The sequence below is a fragment of the Portunus trituberculatus genome, chromosome 22, assembly GCF_017591435.1.
Source record: "Portunus trituberculatus isolate SZX2019 chromosome 22, ASM1759143v1, whole genome shotgun sequence".
In the NCBI taxonomy this organism is placed as follows: domain Eukaryota; kingdom Metazoa; phylum Arthropoda; class Malacostraca; order Decapoda; family Portunidae; genus Portunus; species Portunus trituberculatus.
Genome location: NC_059276.1, coordinates 3,049,966 through 3,069,379, shown reverse-complemented (window position 1 = coordinate 3,069,379; position 19,414 = coordinate 3,049,966). Strand labels below are relative to the sequence as shown.

At 39.6% G+C, this 19,414-nt stretch overlaps 1 protein-coding gene across 8 annotated transcripts in view; it reads left to right on the top strand.

Moving 5' to 3' along the window:
• Positions 1 to 19,027, top strand: part of LOC123507474 (epidermal growth factor receptor substrate 15-like 1) — a 36,956-nt gene extending 17,929 nt beyond the window's left edge. For 7 of the 8 annotated variants that reach the window (XM_045260380.1, XM_045260379.1, XM_045260376.1 and 4 more), the window contains 7 exons: positions 9,557 to 9,754; positions 10,361 to 10,549; positions 10,660 to 10,720; positions 11,102 to 11,181; positions 11,502 to 11,606; positions 11,883 to 12,185; positions 13,601 to 19,027. In XM_045260380.1, the coding sequence (XP_045116315.1) occupies positions 9,557 to 9,754; positions 10,361 to 10,549; positions 10,660 to 10,720; positions 11,102 to 11,181; positions 11,502 to 11,606; positions 11,883 to 12,185; positions 13,601 to 14,647 (1,983 nt within the window). In that variant the 3' untranslated portion in view covers positions 14,648 to 19,027. The remainder of the gene's footprint in view (positions 1 to 9,556; positions 9,755 to 10,360; positions 10,550 to 10,659; positions 10,721 to 11,101; positions 11,182 to 11,501; positions 11,607 to 11,882; positions 12,186 to 13,600) is intronic. The other variant, XM_045260381.1, reaches the window with a different exon arrangement.
• The last annotated feature ends 387 nt before the right edge of the window (positions 19,028 to 19,414 follow it).

Here is a 19,414-nt window from a genome sequence, read left to right as displayed (position 1 = left end):
ATGCATACAGTGTGTGAAGCAGCTGTAGATCAGTTGTTACACCTTTACACCTGTGGGCATTAGAGTGGCGTCTGGTGGTCCCATGACACACAATTACCAATGACCTATCGCCAGAGAGACATATAAACAAAATAATTGAGTGACACAATTCACATATTTACATTTTGTTGTGGTCTTTTATCAAATCATGTCTTTCCTTATTCTGAACAATTGTGATAACAGTATTCTAACTGTTTATCTGTATGTGACACACACACGCACACACACACACACACACACACACACACACACACACACACACACACACACACACACACACACACACACGAGTTATGACAATGTAAAGAAAGACTGTGCCGATATGAAGAAGGAAAATGCAGCACTGAAAGAGGAAGTTAAGCTAATTAAAGTGAATTGCGAAAAATGTGGAGAATCTCTAGGAAAAGTGATGGAGAAGCAGGCTGAATGGAAAAAAAGTCAGGAAGTGGAAAGAAAGGAGGTAAATTACAAAGTTGCAAGTCTGGAAAAGGAAATCAAAGAGTCTGGGGAGAAAACTTTGGGCCTTGCTGAAATTATAGATCAACAGATCATAGAAGAGAAGATAGCTGAGAAAGTGGTGAAGGTTATTAAGTCAAATGAGACATTGGTGAGGAAACTGTAGACAAAAGAGATGTGTGGTGATATTTGGTGTGGAGGAGGATAAGACACCGAGTAAAATGGAGAGAGAAAAACATAAAAAGGTGATAAATAATATCATTAATGTGGTGCAGGAGGAGGAAAAGACCTAGTACAAGAAATAGAGGACTTCCATAGAATTGGAAAGTTCACAAGAGAAGGTATGAGGCCAATAAGAATCAAACTTAAGTCACAAAAGGATGTAGATGAATTGGTGGAGAAGTCATGGAGGCTAGCCCAGCAGGAAACAACAAGGAAGATTTGGTTGAGAAGAGATCTCGGTGAAAAGGAAAGAGAAATGTTAAATGAGTTGAGAAAGGAGGCTTTGAAAAAAATGAAGAGAGGACAGAAGAGGAGAAGAAAGAGTTTTTCTGGAGAATCTTGGATATGAGACTGAGGAAGTGGTTCATAACCCAGAAAAGTACAGCAAGAAAGGACTAAAGAAACTTACATATGAGCGAAATGTAATGTATTCCAACATAAATGGAGTGATATCGGGATTTTAGAACTCAACGATTACTTGAGGACAAGAACCCAGATATTGTGGGTCTTACTGAAACAAAACTGAGAGAGGAGAAGACCTGATGATGGTTGGAGAAGGAAATATAATGTTTGGAAAAGAAATAGAGTAGGTAAGATGGGAGGAGGAGTGATGTTGCTGGTTAAAAAGATATAAAGGTGGATCAAGTGAAAAAGGTATGGGAAAGGCAGAAGTGCTAAAGATCAGAGCAGAAACTAATGAAGGAAAAAGAGGCACTACATAGTGGTGTACGTACCACCTAAGACAAATGCATGGTCAGTACAGGAATATGAAGAAATGATAAGTGATACAGGAACATGTCTGGAAGAAATGTTGGGTGGCTGTGAACGAACTATAATGATGGGAGATTTTAATTGTAAAGAGGTGTGTTGGGAGGACTGGTCAATGGAAGGATCAGAGACAACATGGGAAATACACTATTGACACTGGCAATGGAAAATGTGTTAACTCAGTGGGTCAAAGAAGATACTAGGTTTGGAGGAGAGGGAGCATCGTCAAGACTGGACTTGGTCTTTAGTACAGAGCCAATGGTCATTGAGGAGATGAGGGTGGAGTGCCCTTTAGCAAAGAGTGATCATGCAGTTTTGGAGTTCAAGGTGATAGACGAAGAGAAATCTAGAAGAAATGAAGAATATAAAGTGGGAAGATGGAATTATGCCAAGACAGATTTTGGAAACCTAAAGAAATTCTTTCAAGAGACAAATTGGATGAAATTCAAGAGTGCTAAGGAGCAAATGAAAAGTGGAAGGAATTTATAAAAATATACAAAGAAGGTGAGAAAAATTTGTACCAATAAGACAACATAGAGAAGTTGGAAAGCAGGACTGGTTTAACGATAGATGTGAAAAGGCTAGAACAAGAAAAGAGGATGCATGGAAGAGGTGGAGAAGGAAAAGACGGATTAAGCAGTGGGAAAGTTACAAAAGAGCAAGAAATGAATATGTGTTGATTAGAAGAGAAGAAAGAAAGAAACAAGAAAAGGATATAATTGATAAATGTAAAGACCAACCAAGGCTTTTTACAGACATGTGAACAACAACATCAAAAATAGAGAAAGTATTGAAAGTTTAGAAGTAAATGGAGTATGCAGTGAAGATCCCAGGAAATGGCAGAGGCTATGAATGGATGCTTTCGGAAGGTATTCACAAAGGAGACTGCTTTTGACAAACCACTGGTAATGGAACAGAAAGGGATTATGAAGGAGTTTCAAGTAACTGTGGAGGAGATCAAGAACATGATGGGGAGTTTAGAAGTGAGAAAAGCTGTGGGACCTGATGGGGTATCAGGATGGATTTTAAGAGAATGCAGGAGCAATTGGCAGAAAAAGTTTGTGAAGTAATTGATGCCTCATTAAGGGAAGGTGTAGTGCCCCAAGACTGGAAAAGAGCTAACATTGTCCCAATCTATAAATCAGGTAACAAGAGAGACCCATTGAACTATAGACCAGTGTCACTTACAAGTGTGGTAGCTAAGATGTGTGAGAGGGTGGTGAAGAATAGATGGACAGACTTCTTGGAGAAAAATGACATACTTTGTGAGTGTCAATTTGGTTTTAGAAAGGGCGTTCATGCACGACAAACCTGATATGTTACTATTCGAGGGTGATAGATGTAATACAGGAAAGAGATGGTTGGGCTGATGGAATATATCTGGATTTAAAAAAGGCCTTTGATAAGGTACCACACCAGAGACTGATCTGGAAACTTGAAATGGTAGGAGGAGTGCATGGCAGTTTACTAAAATGGATGGAAGACTTTTGGTAGGAAGAGAAATGAGAACAATAATTAAGGACAGACCATCAGAATGGGGATTGGTGGAGAGTGGAGTTCCACAGGGATCAGTGTTGGCACCAGTAATGTTCGCAGTCTACATAAATGACATGGTGGATGGGGTGTCCAGTTATGTGAGCCTATTTGCAGACGATGCAAAATTGTTAAGAAAAGTGAGATGTGACAAAGATTGCGAACTACTCCAGGAAGACTTGGACAGAATATGGAAATGGAGCTGTACATGGCAAATGGAGTTCAACACGACAAAATGCAAGAAAATAGAGTTTGGCAAGAGTGAAAGAAGAATCAGGAGTATGTACAAGATAGGAAATGAAGACATAAAACCAGTCATGAAGAAAAAGACCTTGGGGTGACAATTACCAATGACCTATCGCCAGAGAGACATATAAACAAAATAATTGGAGAAGTATTGAACTTATTGAGGAACATAAGAGTGGCGTTCGTATATCTAGATGAAGAAATGATGAAGAAAATAATTACTGCAATGATAAGACCGAGGCTTGAATATGCAACAATACAGTGGGCTCGAACTTAAAGAAACACATAAGGAAACTAGAGAAAGTACAGAGGGCTGCAACAAAATGGTGCCTGACTTAAGAGATTTGACTTATGAAGACAGACTGAAAAGAATGCAACTTCCGACCCTGGAAAACAGAAGAGAAAGGGAGACCTGATAGCAATATACAGAGTGATGATTGGCATGGAAAAAATGGATAGGGAAGATCTGTGTATGTGGAATGGAAGAATGTCGAGAGGGCATGGGAAAAAACTAAAAATGGCCACTTATAGGAGAGATGTGAAAAAATATAGCTTCCCTCATAGAAGGGTGGAAGCATGGAATAGTTTAGACGTGGAAGTGGTCAACGCAAGGAATATTCATGATTTTAAGAAAAAGCTGGACATTAATAGATATGGAGACGGGACAACACGAGCATAGCTCTTTTCCCGTATGTTACAATTAGGTAAATACAATTAGGTAAATACACACACACACACACACACACACACACACACACACACACACACACACACACACACACACACACACACACACACACACAGACAAAGATATGATGAAAAAAATCATCACAAGCATGCATGATAAGTCCAAGGATGGAATATGCAGCAGTGGTGTGGTCTCCAAGCTCTAAAAATATATAAGAAAATTGGAAGGGATACGGAAGATTGCTGCAAAGATGCTGAAATTAAAGGACCTAACATATGAAGAACAACTGAAGGAAATGGGACTGCCAGCCTTACAAGATTGAAGAGAACTTGGGGACCTAATAACAGAGCTGGGCACTTCCATAGGTGATCTCCGCTCTGATGAGAAAAATGAGGTGGGAGATAAAGTGTGGAAAAATTTTTAAAAGTGCGGAAGAAAGGTGGGAAAGGCGACATTTTAAGTGTGGATGAGATGAGAGAGGTGCAGAAAAGCAAAATTTTGAAATACTTCCGATGAGATTTTCAAAGAAAAAAATAATAAAAAGACAATCCGCAAAAGATTATTACGGTGATGATAAAATAAGTTACAATGATTCCAGTTACTGAAGAAAAACAATGATTGAAGAATAAAATAAGAACAGGCAAGAAGAAGGTTCATGAACAAAATTTCGCTACAGAAGGTTTCATTTTAACCATCTGCTGAACGAAAAAACTGAAGAAGTTTTAGGGTAATTTTTCCAAGTTTGAAAGAAGATCAAAGACAGGCTTTTGAATAAAGCGCCTCTCATGGAAAGAGAATATAGTTCAAAACAATAACAGCGTCAGTAGCAGATCTTCCTCGCTCAACTTATCAAAAAACGCCCTGAATGTCACCTAGCATTGCTAAGAAGACCAGGAAGTCTCTTGGATATTATTCACAGAGAGAGAGAAAAGAAAACTAATAGCATTGAAGATCTTGACTCCATCTACTGTCTCTACTATTTTCAAGTCATCAGACTCTATTAAGAAGGCTGGTGAGACTGTATTTTTTGCAAGAAAAGAAAAGAACTGGAACAATGGATAAAATGGAAAGCCTTGTGGAAATGTGGTACATAAGTTTTGTATGTGGACAATGATGCATTTGTTTACAACAGGTTGCTGGTTAGTGTCTTTCCGTATTATAGATTTAAGATCATCAACATTATAAAGTTAGAATACATACATTAGTGTACATTATAATGACTTAAATTAAACTGCCTAAATGAACATAATTTTATATAAAACCTTTCACTGTACTATGAGAGATAATGGAAGTTCAAGTCAGGGTTAAAGTTATAATTGGTTCAAGAAGTTTAAAAGAAGGGTTTTTAGGAATGTAACCCTGTTAGTATGATGCATATTAATAAAAAGAGTTAACAATTATTGGAACATATGTGCCACCAAAAACAAATTCATGAACCAATCAAGAATATAAAGACATGATAGATGACACAATAAGGAGTCTAACGTGAATCATTAAAGAAAGGAGAAAAGTGATATTAGTAGGAGATTTCAACTGTAAGGAGGTGGACTGGGAAAATTGTGAAAGTGGTATGGGGGAAGAAGCCTGGAGAAAAAGATTCCTGAATCTAATGATAGATAATATGATAGACCAAAGAGTAAAGGAAAACACAAGATTCAGAGGAAACGATGAGCCGGCGAGATTGGACCTGGTTTTTACAAATAAACGATGATATAAGATATAAATGTCCATTGGGAAAGAGTGACCATGTAATATTAGAAATGGATATAGAAGAAGGAAAGGAAGACCGATTAAACTACAGAAAGGCTGATATTGAGAACCTCAAGAACTATTTTAAAAACGTTAACTGGGAGGAGATGGAAAACTCAGAGAGGATGCAAGAGAAATATAACTTATTTTTGGAAATATACAAAACAGGAGTCAGGGAATATAAACCTAAAGAAGAAGGAAATAAAGATTGGTTTAACGCAAGGTGTGCTAGGGCAAAGGAGAAAAGAGATGGAGCAAGGAAAAGGTGGAGGAGAAATAGAAATCCAGAAAATAAGGAAAACTTCAAAGCAGCGAGAAATGAATATGCTAAAGTGAGGAAGGAAGAGGAAAGGAACTATGAAAAGGACATTGTCGAAAAACTTAAGGAGCAACCAAAATTGTTCTACAGATTCATAAATGGAAAAATAAGGCAAAAAGAAACAATAGAAAGGTTAAAAGGAGAGAACGTGATGGTGGAAGACCCAAAAAGTATGGCAGAACTGTAAAATAGTAAATTACAGGAGGTCTTTACTAAGGAATCCAAATTTGAAAGACCACAGGGTAATAGAGACTGTCTATATGAAAGAGATTAAAAGTAACCAAGCTTAAAATAAAAGAGTTGATGACGGAATTAGATGAAGAGAAGGCAATGGGACCAGATGAAGTCTCAGGTAGAATACTAAAAGAATGTAGGGAAGAACTAGCAAGTCCTATATACATCATAAAATGCTCAGTAGAAAATGGAACAGTACCAGTAGAATGGAAAAGAGCTGAGGTGGTTCCCATATATAAGAAAGGAAGGAAGGAAGAACCTTTAAATTACAGACCGGTATCACTAACTAGTGTAATATGCAAGATGTGTGAAAGAGTAATAAAGAAACGATGGATCGAGTTTCTTGAAGACACCAAATTATGATCAAATAGCCAATTTGGTTTTAGAAAAGGTCGGTCGTGTGTAACAAATTTACTGAGTTTCTACTCTAGAATAGTTGATAGAGTACAAGAGAGAGAAGGATGGATTGACTATTTATTTGGATTTTAAAAAGTGCCACATGCAAAATTACTGTGGAAGTTAGAGGAGAAAGGTGGCTTAAAGGGAAGCACATTGAGATGGATGGAAAATTATTTGAGAGGGAGAGAAATAAGAACGGTAGTTAAAGATATGAAGTCCAAGTAGAGAGCAGTAGAAAGCAGAGTGCCACAGGGGTCAGTATTGGCACCAATACTTTTTCTCGTTTATATAAACGACATGCCAGAAGGAGTGAACAGCTACATAAATCTGTTTGTGGACGATGCGAAACTGCACAGTTATAAAGCATAAAGAGGATTGTGAAATATTGCAGGAAGACCTAAGTAAGATCTGGAAATGGAGTAAAAAGTGGGAGATGGCATTCAATGTGGACAAAAGCCATGTCATGGAAATGGGAAAGAGTGAAAGACGACCTGTGGGAATCTATAAGATGGGAGATGGAGTAGAACTAGAGAAAGTAAAAAAGGGAATGGACTTGGGAGTGATGATGGAAGAAAACAATCAACTGGTAAGCCATATTGATAAAAATTTTCAGAGACATATAATTTTCTAAGGAATATTGGATTAGCATTTCACTAAATGGACAAAGAAATGATGAAGAAATTGGTAAGTACTATAATAAGACCAGATTGGAATATGCAGGAGTTGTATGGAGCCCCCATAAAAGGAAACACATAAGGAAGTTGGAGAGACTACAAAAAATGGCTACAAGAATGGTTCCAGAATTTGAAGGGATGACATATGAGGAGAGACTAAAGGCTATGAATCTACCAACCCTGGAACAGAGAAGGGAGAGAGGGGATCTGATACAAGTTTATAAATTGATTAACGGAATGGATCAAGTGGATAATGAGAAACTGATCCTGAGAGAAGAATATGACATTTGAAGCACAAGATCGCATAGTAAAAAACTGAGGAAGGGAAGATGTCTGAGAGATGTTAAAAATATAGTTTCCATAAAGATGTGTTGAGACTTGGAACAGTTTGAGTGAGGAAGTGGTGTCAGCAAAGAGTGTGCATAGCTTTAAAGAAAAATAGGATAAGTGTAGATATGGAGACGGGGCCACGAGCATAAAGCCCAGGCTCTGTAAAACTACAACTAGGTAAACACACACACACACACACACACACACACACACACACACACACACACACACACACACACACACACACACACACACACACACACACACACACACACACACACACACACACACACACACACACACACACACACACACACACACACACACACACACACACACACACACACACACACACACACACACACACACACACACACACACACACACACACACACACACACACACACACACACACACACACACACACACACACACACACACACACACATATATATATATATATACATACATATATATATATATATATATATATATATATATATATATATATATATATATATATATATATATATATATATATATATATATATATATATATATATATATATATATATATATATATATATATATATATATATATATATATATATATATATATATATATATATATATATATATATATATATATACACACACACACACACACACACACACACACACACACACACACACACACACACACACACACACACACACACACACACGTTTGTTTTCTTGCATGCACTAATTATCTCCTTCATCACATAGACTGATACACTATCATCCCACTACATAAGGATTCTACACACATATACTCCCTTCATCACCTATCCTTCTGCCATTCATTCTTTGGGGATCTTAGTATTGCATTTGACCTCTGTCATCCCACATATAATTTTTTAACATTTGTCATACAATTTGTTAAATAGAATCATTAATTTCATGAGCCATTTTCCTTATCTCACAGGGATTTATCTACCAGGTTTTGTTGGTCACTCTATTTTTAGCAATCATACCTTCTTAGTCTGCCTACTCATTCATTTGTCATTATTTCCATATGTTCCCTTTCCAACATAGTTTTACTACACCAGCCCTATACAAACTGTAACCAGTCACTGAGCTGTTGCTGGTACTTAATGTAATAAAGACAAGCTCAGAGTGTTGATTGACAGTGTATAAAGTTCACTGGCACCATTGTATATAACATTTTAATGTATAACACACTCATACAACCTCTGTAGAGAAGTCAACATTTTACTCTAGATGTTAAGTTGTGTTCTAAGGCAGTACTGATTTTTGTTTCTTGGTGAAATGTAGATTAGAGAGTGAACAGAGACGTGGATTAGTCTGTATTATAACTCGAGGTAAGTCCTCCATCAAGGCACACAATGAGACCTTGACCTTCCTGCATGTATGTAACAACCCAGTATAGTCACAATAGTGTAGATGCAATCATAGGAGAGCTGCTGTGACTTGCTGAACCTTACTTAGTTTCTTAGTAACCTTCATCAGTCTTAGCCCCAACACTAGTACATACTTCTTAATGTGTTTGTTGTTTGCTAGTGATTGAGGGAAGGACATGGAGAGGATGTGAGTCGGAGTTGATTGAGTCACGGGAGGCTGATACAAACCATGCATCTAAACAAAAGTCCACCTTGTCCTTCTATTTGACAACCTATTGCCTGATTAAATTGATTAACTAAATGTGATTACTGAATGAAGGCAAAAGCTGGCCTCATGTTATGGTCTGTTATAAAAATATAAAATTTGAGCGTGCACTAATAATATTTTTTGTATTTTTGAAACTAAATCTTAGTCTTGCTATTGGAAATTTTATACAATGTGGTGGAGACTTTACTATAGCACTGTCTGAGTTTCCTTGTTAATGGCATCCCTTAGGTGGCCAAGCTGCGGACTCAAGTGGAGGAGCAGGAGACCAGTCTGAAGGCCCAGGAGGAGGAGGTGATGTCCAAGAGGCAGGAGCTGAATGACCTCAAGGACCAAGAGAATCAGCTGGAGGAAAGTGTGAACAAGATGAAGAAGAGGATAGATGAGCTCAGTATTATCCAGCAGGAAACCCAGTTACACATATCACAGGTAAGCCCTTCCATTTTGTCTCTGAGGCTCTCTTTGTCTGTAGAAAGGCATCAGATGAGCTCTGTATTATTCAGCAGAAAACCCCATAAACATAAACTTTTCATTTTATTCCTGAGGCTGATAAAGATAAATGGTGAGCTATCTTTGGCACATTTCTAAAGGTGTTGTAGAAAGGCAAGGCAATATAAAGGACCGGTGAATTTTGTATTATCCAGCAGAAGATACAGTCTCACATAACACAGGTAAACACAAGCCCTTTTATTTTGTTCCTGAGACTGATAAAGATAAATAGTTAGTTGTCTGTGGCTAAAATTGATTTATGAAGATGAGTGGAAAAGCATTGCTCAATGATTTTCCTTGTAATATGCATACCAATTCTTTACACTAAAAACAATGTATGAAATCTTTACAAGCATCTACAGTAAAGAAGGGGATTAAAAGAAATTAAGTTTTGCAATTTCTAGGCAGTATAATGCGTATGGGTGGCTGTATAACAAGAAATGTCTCAGTGTCTGATAAAGGAAAGATTTGTCAGATAGCAGTGAAGTGAAATGATGACAGAAAAGTGCAGTTTTTGAGGTGCTCGAATCTTTATTGACCCTGCAGGCACGTATGAAGATAGGTGAGCTACAAGACCAGGAAAATCACATGACGGAGGTGTTGATATCCTATGACTCGGCCATATCATCAGGGGATGCCTCGTCCCTCTCAGAGGCATCCTTGAGAGAGGTGACTCCTGTCTTCAATGATTCTAGTTTCCTCACCATAGGACCCACTCCAACCACCAGTCCTAAGGTGAGTGCTATTAGCTGGTGTTGGTCTGCCTGTCAGTGTTTTTCATGTGGTAGTCATATGTAGCCTGTTTGCAGTGTGGTGACTGACTGATGTGCTTGCCCCTCTCACAGGAATCTCCTAAGGAAGCAACTTCCCCTCAGGAGAATGGCTTGCCTTCCCAGGAATCTCTTGGTAAGTATTGAGGGTTTCTGATTGTCTATTTATCTTTTACTTGGAGTTGCCTTATTTAGACTTGTTTATTTAGGGATTTTTTGCTTCTCATATCAGCTCACATTTTTTAAGTTATATATCTATCCAGTTTGTTTGTTTTTATTTTATTTATTTTCTTTGCTGCTGTTTACATGTAAATTTTGATGGGCATTTTTGATAATTCAGCGCCAATAATTCCTCAAATGCTTTGAGGTGTCAAAACAATTGTGGATAATTCTTGATTACTTTTGGAGGACTGGCATCTTCAGTGAACCTTTTTGCTAATAAATAAATAGAATTAAGCAATCATCTGTTGCATTGATAGTGTTTTGTGCATGATGTGCTTGGTGTGATCTATTACAGCTGCCAGCAAGGCCAAGGACACGTCCTTCTCTGGCGCTCATGACCCCTTTGGCTCAGCCTTCGGTGGACAGCAAAACAATGTGAGCTCAGCCTCTTGTTTGCAATCTTATCAGGAACTTCTATGGCAGGCAGTAATGGGATGAGACAAAAAGCTGAAGTAAATGTTGACTAGCATTAGTGTTATTTGTCACACATTTGCATGTCAAATAGTAATAGCTAATGTTGCTGTGGAAGGAGATGGAGAATCGAGGGAACTGTTTCAGTATATACCTTGTGTGTTATTCAGTTATTCAATTTTGCTTCAGTTTCTTTCATGGATGCAAGTGCAATCTCATGTTCTTGATAGAAGATAGTCGTAAGAAGGAAAATAAACATCGAGTGTATGTGTGTGTATTGGCAGGTGGATGTGTTTGGCTCCTGGGACCAGAATCAAAGTGCTCCCGCCTCTAATCCTGCACCTGGAGGAGATCCGTTTGGAGGAGATGCATTCGCTTCACAAAACAAAGTATGGCAATTCCTCTCCTGAAAGTGTTTTATGATTGAGAGACTGTCCTGTTGGGAACTCTGTCTTCCTTTAGTAGTTTATTGTAATTAACTTTAATTTCAAAGATATGTTACTGATAACATATTTTTATAAGTTTTCAGGATTGTTATGTTCAGCTTCTGTAATCTTGGTTTGTAAGCCTGTCAAGCTCTCATCACTTATCCATTTTCTGTTGGTGAAGCAGATACCCTTTATTCTTGTACACCAAGACTCTCAGATAACACTGAGTCCCTTCAGGGTGCTAATGACCTGTTCGGGAGTGAGCCGTTCAGTGCGGGTGGCGGTGGTGGTCCCCCTCCCAGACCGGAGAGCCCTACCCCAGCCCTCCCACCCAAGAAGTCCAAACAGCCACCACCCAGGCCAGCTCCACCTAAGACCAGGCCTGCTAAGCCCCCTCCACCCCAGATCAACTCCAACAACAATCCCACCAAAACCGACTCCAACCCCACCACCACAGATCCCTTCGGGGCTGGCTGGGGTGACAAGTCTGGCAACGATAACTTTGCAGACTTTGCCAATTTTGCTGACTTTGATAACAAGGTAGGTCTGGGCCAGCTGGCTTGTGCTGTCTGAGGCTTATGCTGCTGGTGTAGCGGCCTCTTCTCCTTGTAGCTTGTGCTTCCTTCAAGTTGATTTAAAAGTATTTTGAAAAGCAGTTATATGTCTATTGTCAAGCTGTAGTTGTGTAGTATGTCATGTTAAAATAATATCGATGAGGACAGTGTATCTGGAGTTTAAAATCAACACTTGAGGAATGTTGAAATTTTTCCATCACATCATCCCAGTGCATGGCAATAAATTGAGGAACTGAAATGTTGCATGTTGATAAGAAATCTAAAAATATGTACAGTTAATATTTTGCTTTGATCTTATTTTGGATTTTAAGGTCAAGTTTGTTGCAGTTTTCATTCACTTTTCTCTACAAGAAAGGTCCCTTTTTATGAAAGAGTGAGTCTTGAATACCTGGTAAACTAAATAATGCATAGGAAGATAACACATTGATACACTTTGGCAAAACATCAGGGTTTAATGTGGCTTACAAAGATTATATTGACACTTGAAATCTACTGTCTGCAGTACCAAAAGTTAGTGCTACAGCTTAAGTAAAATGAAAGAAATATTTGTTGCTGCATTTATACTAGTTTTATATTTTATATTTTGCCAGATTGGCTCTAAAATTTATGCCTGGATAGACCCTATTGGCTGTCTCTTCACTGCCTCACGGTGGAACTTTGAACTTGGTCTTTATGTTTGTATTAGCTGATATGTTGATTTCTCCTGCCACAATCTCAGGAAATGCATCCTTACTGAATTAAGATTAATGTCAGAATCTCTGTGCTGACTCTTGTTCATGTAATACACTGCTGCCTCACAAAAATATTAATAGTTCAGGAAGAAACGGAAAATATCCTTTTATGATATCTGAGGTGATGCATTGAACACAGCCACAAATTGACTTTCTTTAGTAGAGATCAGCCAATGGGGTGTGTTGTAAAAGACTGAACCAGCATGTGGTGCACGAAGTTGACAGGGCTGTGCTGCCTCATACCTTTGCACTGGTTATTATCTAGGGTCATGTGAGTAGTGGTTCAAGACAACCAAAGTATTTTATGTCTTAGTTTCCACCATTGATTATATTTTCCTTGTTTTTTATCATAGTATTTTGATTTTCAGTTTGTAGCATGTTGGTGTACGCTGACAGGTGTTGTTGGTGGTGAGGCTGCCTGGCACCCCACCACGTTTGTTTTGTTTCTTCCTTTGGTAATGTATGTTGCTCTCCTCCCCATCAGTGGCACCTCCTATGTATCCTCATTTGGAATGCCCACTTGTCTCACAATGTTTGCCTTGCAGCAGCTGTAGTGCTACCCCGTGGCGTATGCTGGCAGTAACATGGGTTCCTTCCCCTCTTTCTCACCTTTGCAGCACTGATCCCCAACTCCTCCTCTTCTCACTAGTGTTCCAAGGTAGTCAGCAGCAACACAGCATCGCCTTGGGGGGACGAGACCAAGTTTTCACCTCACCCCGGCCAGGAGGACGAGGACCCCTTCGGCTCACCATTTTCAGCAGCGAAGGACAAAGCTGCCAGGAGTGGTGACAGCTCTCCCTGGCCACAGGACGCATTCGGCTCCTCCGGGTTTGTTTCCGGCGATACCTTCAGGGAAACTGGAGGGTTTGGCAAGGAGGACCCTTTTGGCAGCCTGGGGGTAGGGTCTGCTGACCCGTTCGGCGGAGACTACGACCCGTTCAAGGATCAAGACTTGAAGGAGGCTGACAAGTTCTCCTGGGAAGATGAGCCAGACCCTTTCACTGGCCTGCCTGAGGATGGGGACGTGAAGGGGCCTGTTGAGCCTAAGGGCAGCACAGTCTTCAAGGAGGATCCCTTTGGCTGCAGTATTAATGAGGACGACAAAAGCACCACCATATTTGCAGAGTTGTCCAGCAACAACAAGAACACCAGCAAGTCCTCTCTGGGTGCCAAAAGTTACTCAAGTCCAAATGAGAAGAACCGTTCAAGGTCCGTCATCGGTGATCCATTTTTCTCCCAGACCAGAGAGGCTGTCCCAACCCGGTCCAAGACCTCCCTTGGGGAGCCATGGGATGCCTCCTCAGATTTTGATCCGTTCTCTTCGGCCAAGGTGACCACCACAGAGAAGAGCAAGTGGAAGAGCAATGAGGACCTGCTCAATGAAAACTTCTCCAGCTGGGGTGCAGCAAACAATAATAATAATAACAATAATAATAATAATAACTTTAACAATAATAATGAAGATGGAATCAACCCGTTCGGCGACAGCTTCACCTCTCCGGTGCGGTCATGGGGCGACCCCAAGCCGCCCCGCCTTGCCAGCGAGGATGAACAGCTGGCGTGGGCCGCACAGGAGAGCATGAGGCTGGAGGAGGTGCGGAGGCAGCAGGAGGAACAAGAGCGGGCAGAGCTGGAGTTGGCCCTCACCCTGTCCCGCCAGGCCCCCACCTCCCGCTCCCCCTCCACGGGCCTCTGAAGCAGCCGTGCCTGTACATATGTCTAAAACTATTATGATACAATGAAGTTGTTACAATATTAATGTTGGAATATTGAGTGTAGTATAGTTGTTTCTTGTTTAAGAGTTGTGTAGTTTTTGAATGTATATCTTTGTTAAGTCTACCAGATTCACTAGTGAAGTGGAGGACAGCATAAACACAAATAGTGAATTATCTTCTCTTCCTGAATTTCTTACTCTACCAGCGAATCAATACCCGAGTGAAAAAGAAAAGTCACAGATGATTGTAGTTACGAGTTAACATACTCAACAATAGCTTCAATTCCACCATAACACATTTCTGTTGCTAATACATGCATATTTAGAGAATATCCATTGCATGACAAGGCCAGTCTTTCCAAGAAAATGGAAAAGCTTCTCAATAACACAAGTGAAAACTCAAGGATCTATTCCTTCTGCCAGTGGCCTTCTAACCTGTACGGGATGTGATTGAAGCTTGAGAGTAGCTAGAGACCCACAAAGTTGTTCTGGCTCTCCTAGTGAGGTGGAGGATGGCTGGTGCCGGTGGTGGTCGGACTAGCTTGCAACAGATCATTCCCAGCGTCTCCAAAGGATCATGTCTATTCAGGTTTTAATATATTTTTGTAAATGTGGTTTGATTTTTTGTAAATATTTTAACCAGTTGTCTTGGTCAGTCGTCAGATTGATCGAGAAGTCACGACAGTACATCCCTCATACAGAACTGTTATAAGTTGCTGTGTACTGGTGTGAGTCTTATTTGAGGTCTTGTGAAAAGAGTAACATGTTTTATAGGGGTTTTTATTTTACTTTTGCTCACAGTTAAATACTTGAGTCAGAGATATTTTGAAAGAGTTTACAGCTGGTAGTTTCATTTAGGTAAAATTAGTTTGTTTCTTGCATACCTTTTTTGCCTTCAGAGCTATTTTTATCAAACTAGTTAAATTTCCCCTCAGCCTTGTAATATACATATATAATAAGAAGGAGAGTGTACACCAAAATTAAGCTTGAAGGCCCCGAATCATTCCTGCATCACCTTCTTGCTTATGTCTTCCAAGATGAACTGTGTCCCATTCCTTCCGGCCTCAGCCTCCTGTCTGGGCCACGGTCCACTACCTCGACTCTCTCTTGAGGGGGAACATGGGATCAACAGCATCAAGTCTGTTCTGTAACTACACACTATCACAAGTGGGAAAATACTTGTTGGCACAACATAACAAGGGATGACTGGCTGGGAACTCTTCTGTGTGTCAGCCTGGGAGGCTACTACCAGTGGCCTCCACAGGGGCTTCCCTCCTTAGTCTGCAAAGTTGAGAGATGATGTTGTAGCATGAAGAACCGGTGGTACACTTACAAACAAAATTTTCACTTTCTTGAGAAATTCCATATGTTAGGCTGGCAGGTAGCTGCTGGACACCATCAGTGAGGGTGTGCTGGCATTGGATTCTAATCTGCTGTGCAATTTGCATGCCACTGATCTTTTTGCTACATCATAGATATTAGATTCATGATAAAACTTTGTTTCAACATATCTTTGCTGCTGTGTGACAATGAAACCTACCTTATGGCTACGTTACCTTCTTGTGTCTGGCACTGTTACTGCGTGTTCTTTTGCCTGTGTCCAGCAGCCTGGTGAGGGGCCACCGTCCTTGTGTGCTGCAGTGCTGCATGGTGTATTTTGTTGCAGCACAAGAAATTGCTGTGAGTCAGTGTCCACTTACTGTTGCAGGGCAGCTAATGCAACAGATTACCATGTTTGGGTATTTTTGTTAGACGGCATTGGGCCTTGGATGATTCGTTGCCGACTTTGTTGGGCTCGTGTTGCAAATACAGGACAGGACACAGAGAAAATTTATTTTACATTGTGTCATTGTTGAATATTATTTGATGCAAGCTGCATGACTATAGCCTTTGGTATTTAGTAGTGACACCTCTGAATGCTGATAAGTGACTGTATCAGTGAAAATGATGTGTGTATGGTGTAAAATGCCTTACAAGTTCCCGAGAGTTGTGTTGTAGCCAAAGTTTATGGTGTGAATGTCCAGTTTGTCTGGATCAGTTTCTTCTCTCTCCCTGTAAATGTATCTGTGAAATACTCGTGTCTTGAGGTAGAATTGTTAAGCTGATGTAAAAAGGCATGGAAATGTATATTAACGGATTCCTTCTACCCCTTTATCCACTGTTTCTCCCCCTCAAGGAATGTATTTGGATGAGGAACAAGAGAGAGAAGCCAAAGACAGGAGTGTACATGGTAACTTAGATATCTGTTGGAGCAATTCTTTTTATTTTTATTATTTTTTCTTTAAGCTAATGTGCACTGTACTTGTCTAGTCCTTAAAAATATGCCAAATTATTTTGTTTAATTACTGATAGCTAATTATTTTTGTCTTAGATGAGAAATTTGACAACCTTGCATAATACTGTTAGTATGGGTATATGCCAGAAAATGATACGTTTTGTGGTAAGAGCACCCTTCAGATTTGTGAATGAAGACTTAGAGGTAGGATTAGTAGCTGACCTTTGGATATGTGTATACAAACGAACAATCTAAAATTATATAATGTTTATAAATTGGTGATTCCTCTTTGGTTCTCAGTCAAGCACCAAAACCAGTGACCCATGAGCCAAAGAGCATCTCTTGCATGGCTAGCAATAGACCCTAAGTAGCCATTGTGGATGAACTAGATTCCTCATTGAATTATTTTTTTGTAACCTTCAGTTCTGTTTCGCCAAAAGTATGGGGATATCAAAATGGGAGAACATTTTGTCTGCAGAGTATACTTATAAAATTCAAAGCCATTACGTTGTCTTGGGTGCCTTTTCTTGGACAACCAGGCAAGAGCTCAGAGTGTGGTCAGTTTGAAGGTCCATGGCAGATGACACTGAAAACAAGAATCACCTTAATCGTGTTCCTCGTGGGATGCCACTAGGGCTGTAGACTTCCAAATGCTGTTCTATGCTCCTTTATTTGTCGGGTGTTAATGTTTGTCACTCAGATCTGTTATTGACTGTACCATTTTTCTTTTTTGACATGTTAAATGTTCACTACCTTGTGCTGAAGACTCTGTCAGGTACTGCCTTACATGTTCACACAATCAGTATTACATCTTCAGTATCAGGCAGCTGGTGGTGGTGATAGAGCACTGTGGCCCCTTGGTTTGTGTTTGTGCAAGTATGTAGTTAGAGTGGCAGTGTTTGGTGCATTTCTAAATGAGTTGCAGTACATATTCCAGGATAATATATAATTATATGTTGATTTTCAAGTTACATGTTCTAAGTTTGGCACAAGTTGTGTGTTCAGTTTTCACTTCTGCAAAGGAAAGTGTCAGTGCAGTGCGAGGGCAGATAGGTGTGAGGGAGTATTACATAAAATGTGCCCACAAGTTATGTAAAAAAATGAAAATATAAAAATATTTCCACAATATTGTAATGTACCTCTGTGTAGGAAAATGCATTTATTGTAAATTTAAGGTAAAACTATAATTGTTGAATTTAATGTTAATGGCCATTATAGAAATTTTAGAAGAATCATAATTTCCCATTCACAGTCTGTTTGAAAGTTGATTTGAACCAGTTGTAGCTCTGTGTTTGTATTGTTGATTGGGGAGGGATAAGAGACTTACATAAGTAAGTACACATGAGGTACTTGTACCTATGCTGTAGTCACCTTGCACATTAAGTAGGTCAGAGTAGCATAGAGGCTACAGGCAAGATGCTGCTTTGGGCATCACCTGCCTGTGGCCAAACCTCACAAGTGTACAAGGTTATTGGTGAACATTTCCATGCCCTTGAATTTGAGTGATTGTGTATAGATATTCCAGTTTTCAGATACTGGCTTGTAAACATAGGTAGTGATGCCACGGCCACACCGCCTGCTTGTCTCTGGCACTGCCACTCACGGCTGAAGCATCTCATCACCACTCTGAGCAGAATGTCCTTGGCCATAAGTGTGTGTGTGTTGATGCTTAGATAGTGAACATAAGAATCACAGAGATGCATGTTCCAGTGGACAGGATAGGGGTGGACAAAGCCTGCACCAAGTGTTCCAAATGTTGCTTGTGGTGTTCAGCCAGGACTTGGGTGAGAGTTTTCCTGTCTTGCAGAAATACACTATTTTTATTATTTAGGATTTGGAGTCTCAGTAAGTTTAGTTTGTTACTTCAGTTCATGTTTCCAGAAGAATAGCTGTTGGGGGAGATAATTGTCTAGAAGTGCAAAGGTCAGTGTTGCTTTCCTCCCCAAGTAATATATGATTGCGTTCTCCAGTACCACTGCAGTGAGGGAAGCTTGTGGTAACTTCCATCTATACTTCGTGTTGTTCGGTGTCACCGTCATGTTATCTCAGTGTAAATAAGGCTTAATACAATAAACATGTTCACCAAACTGCTGCCTTTCTCATCACCAAGGGAAGGAAATTACTTCCAGCTGAGATTCTTGCAGTATTGAGGAAAACCTCTAATACATATACATATAGGAAGGAGCATGAAGGAAGTTTAATTATACATCTTTTTTTAGTGAAGGTACAGAATGGAAGAATGTAGGAAAATGAAAGTTGCAAGAAGTTATTAGAACTACATGATGCAGATGCGGGTGTTTATGCCTGAATTAGAATGGAATCTGAATGAAAAGAGGGATTGAGTAGTTTAGGTACTGAAACTAGTTATTACACTTGTGTACAAAGACCCAAACATTAATCTAGAGACTGTTCTTTGTTATATATTGTCAGGAGTGTAATACCTGACTATGGCCTCTCATGGCTAATGATTAGTC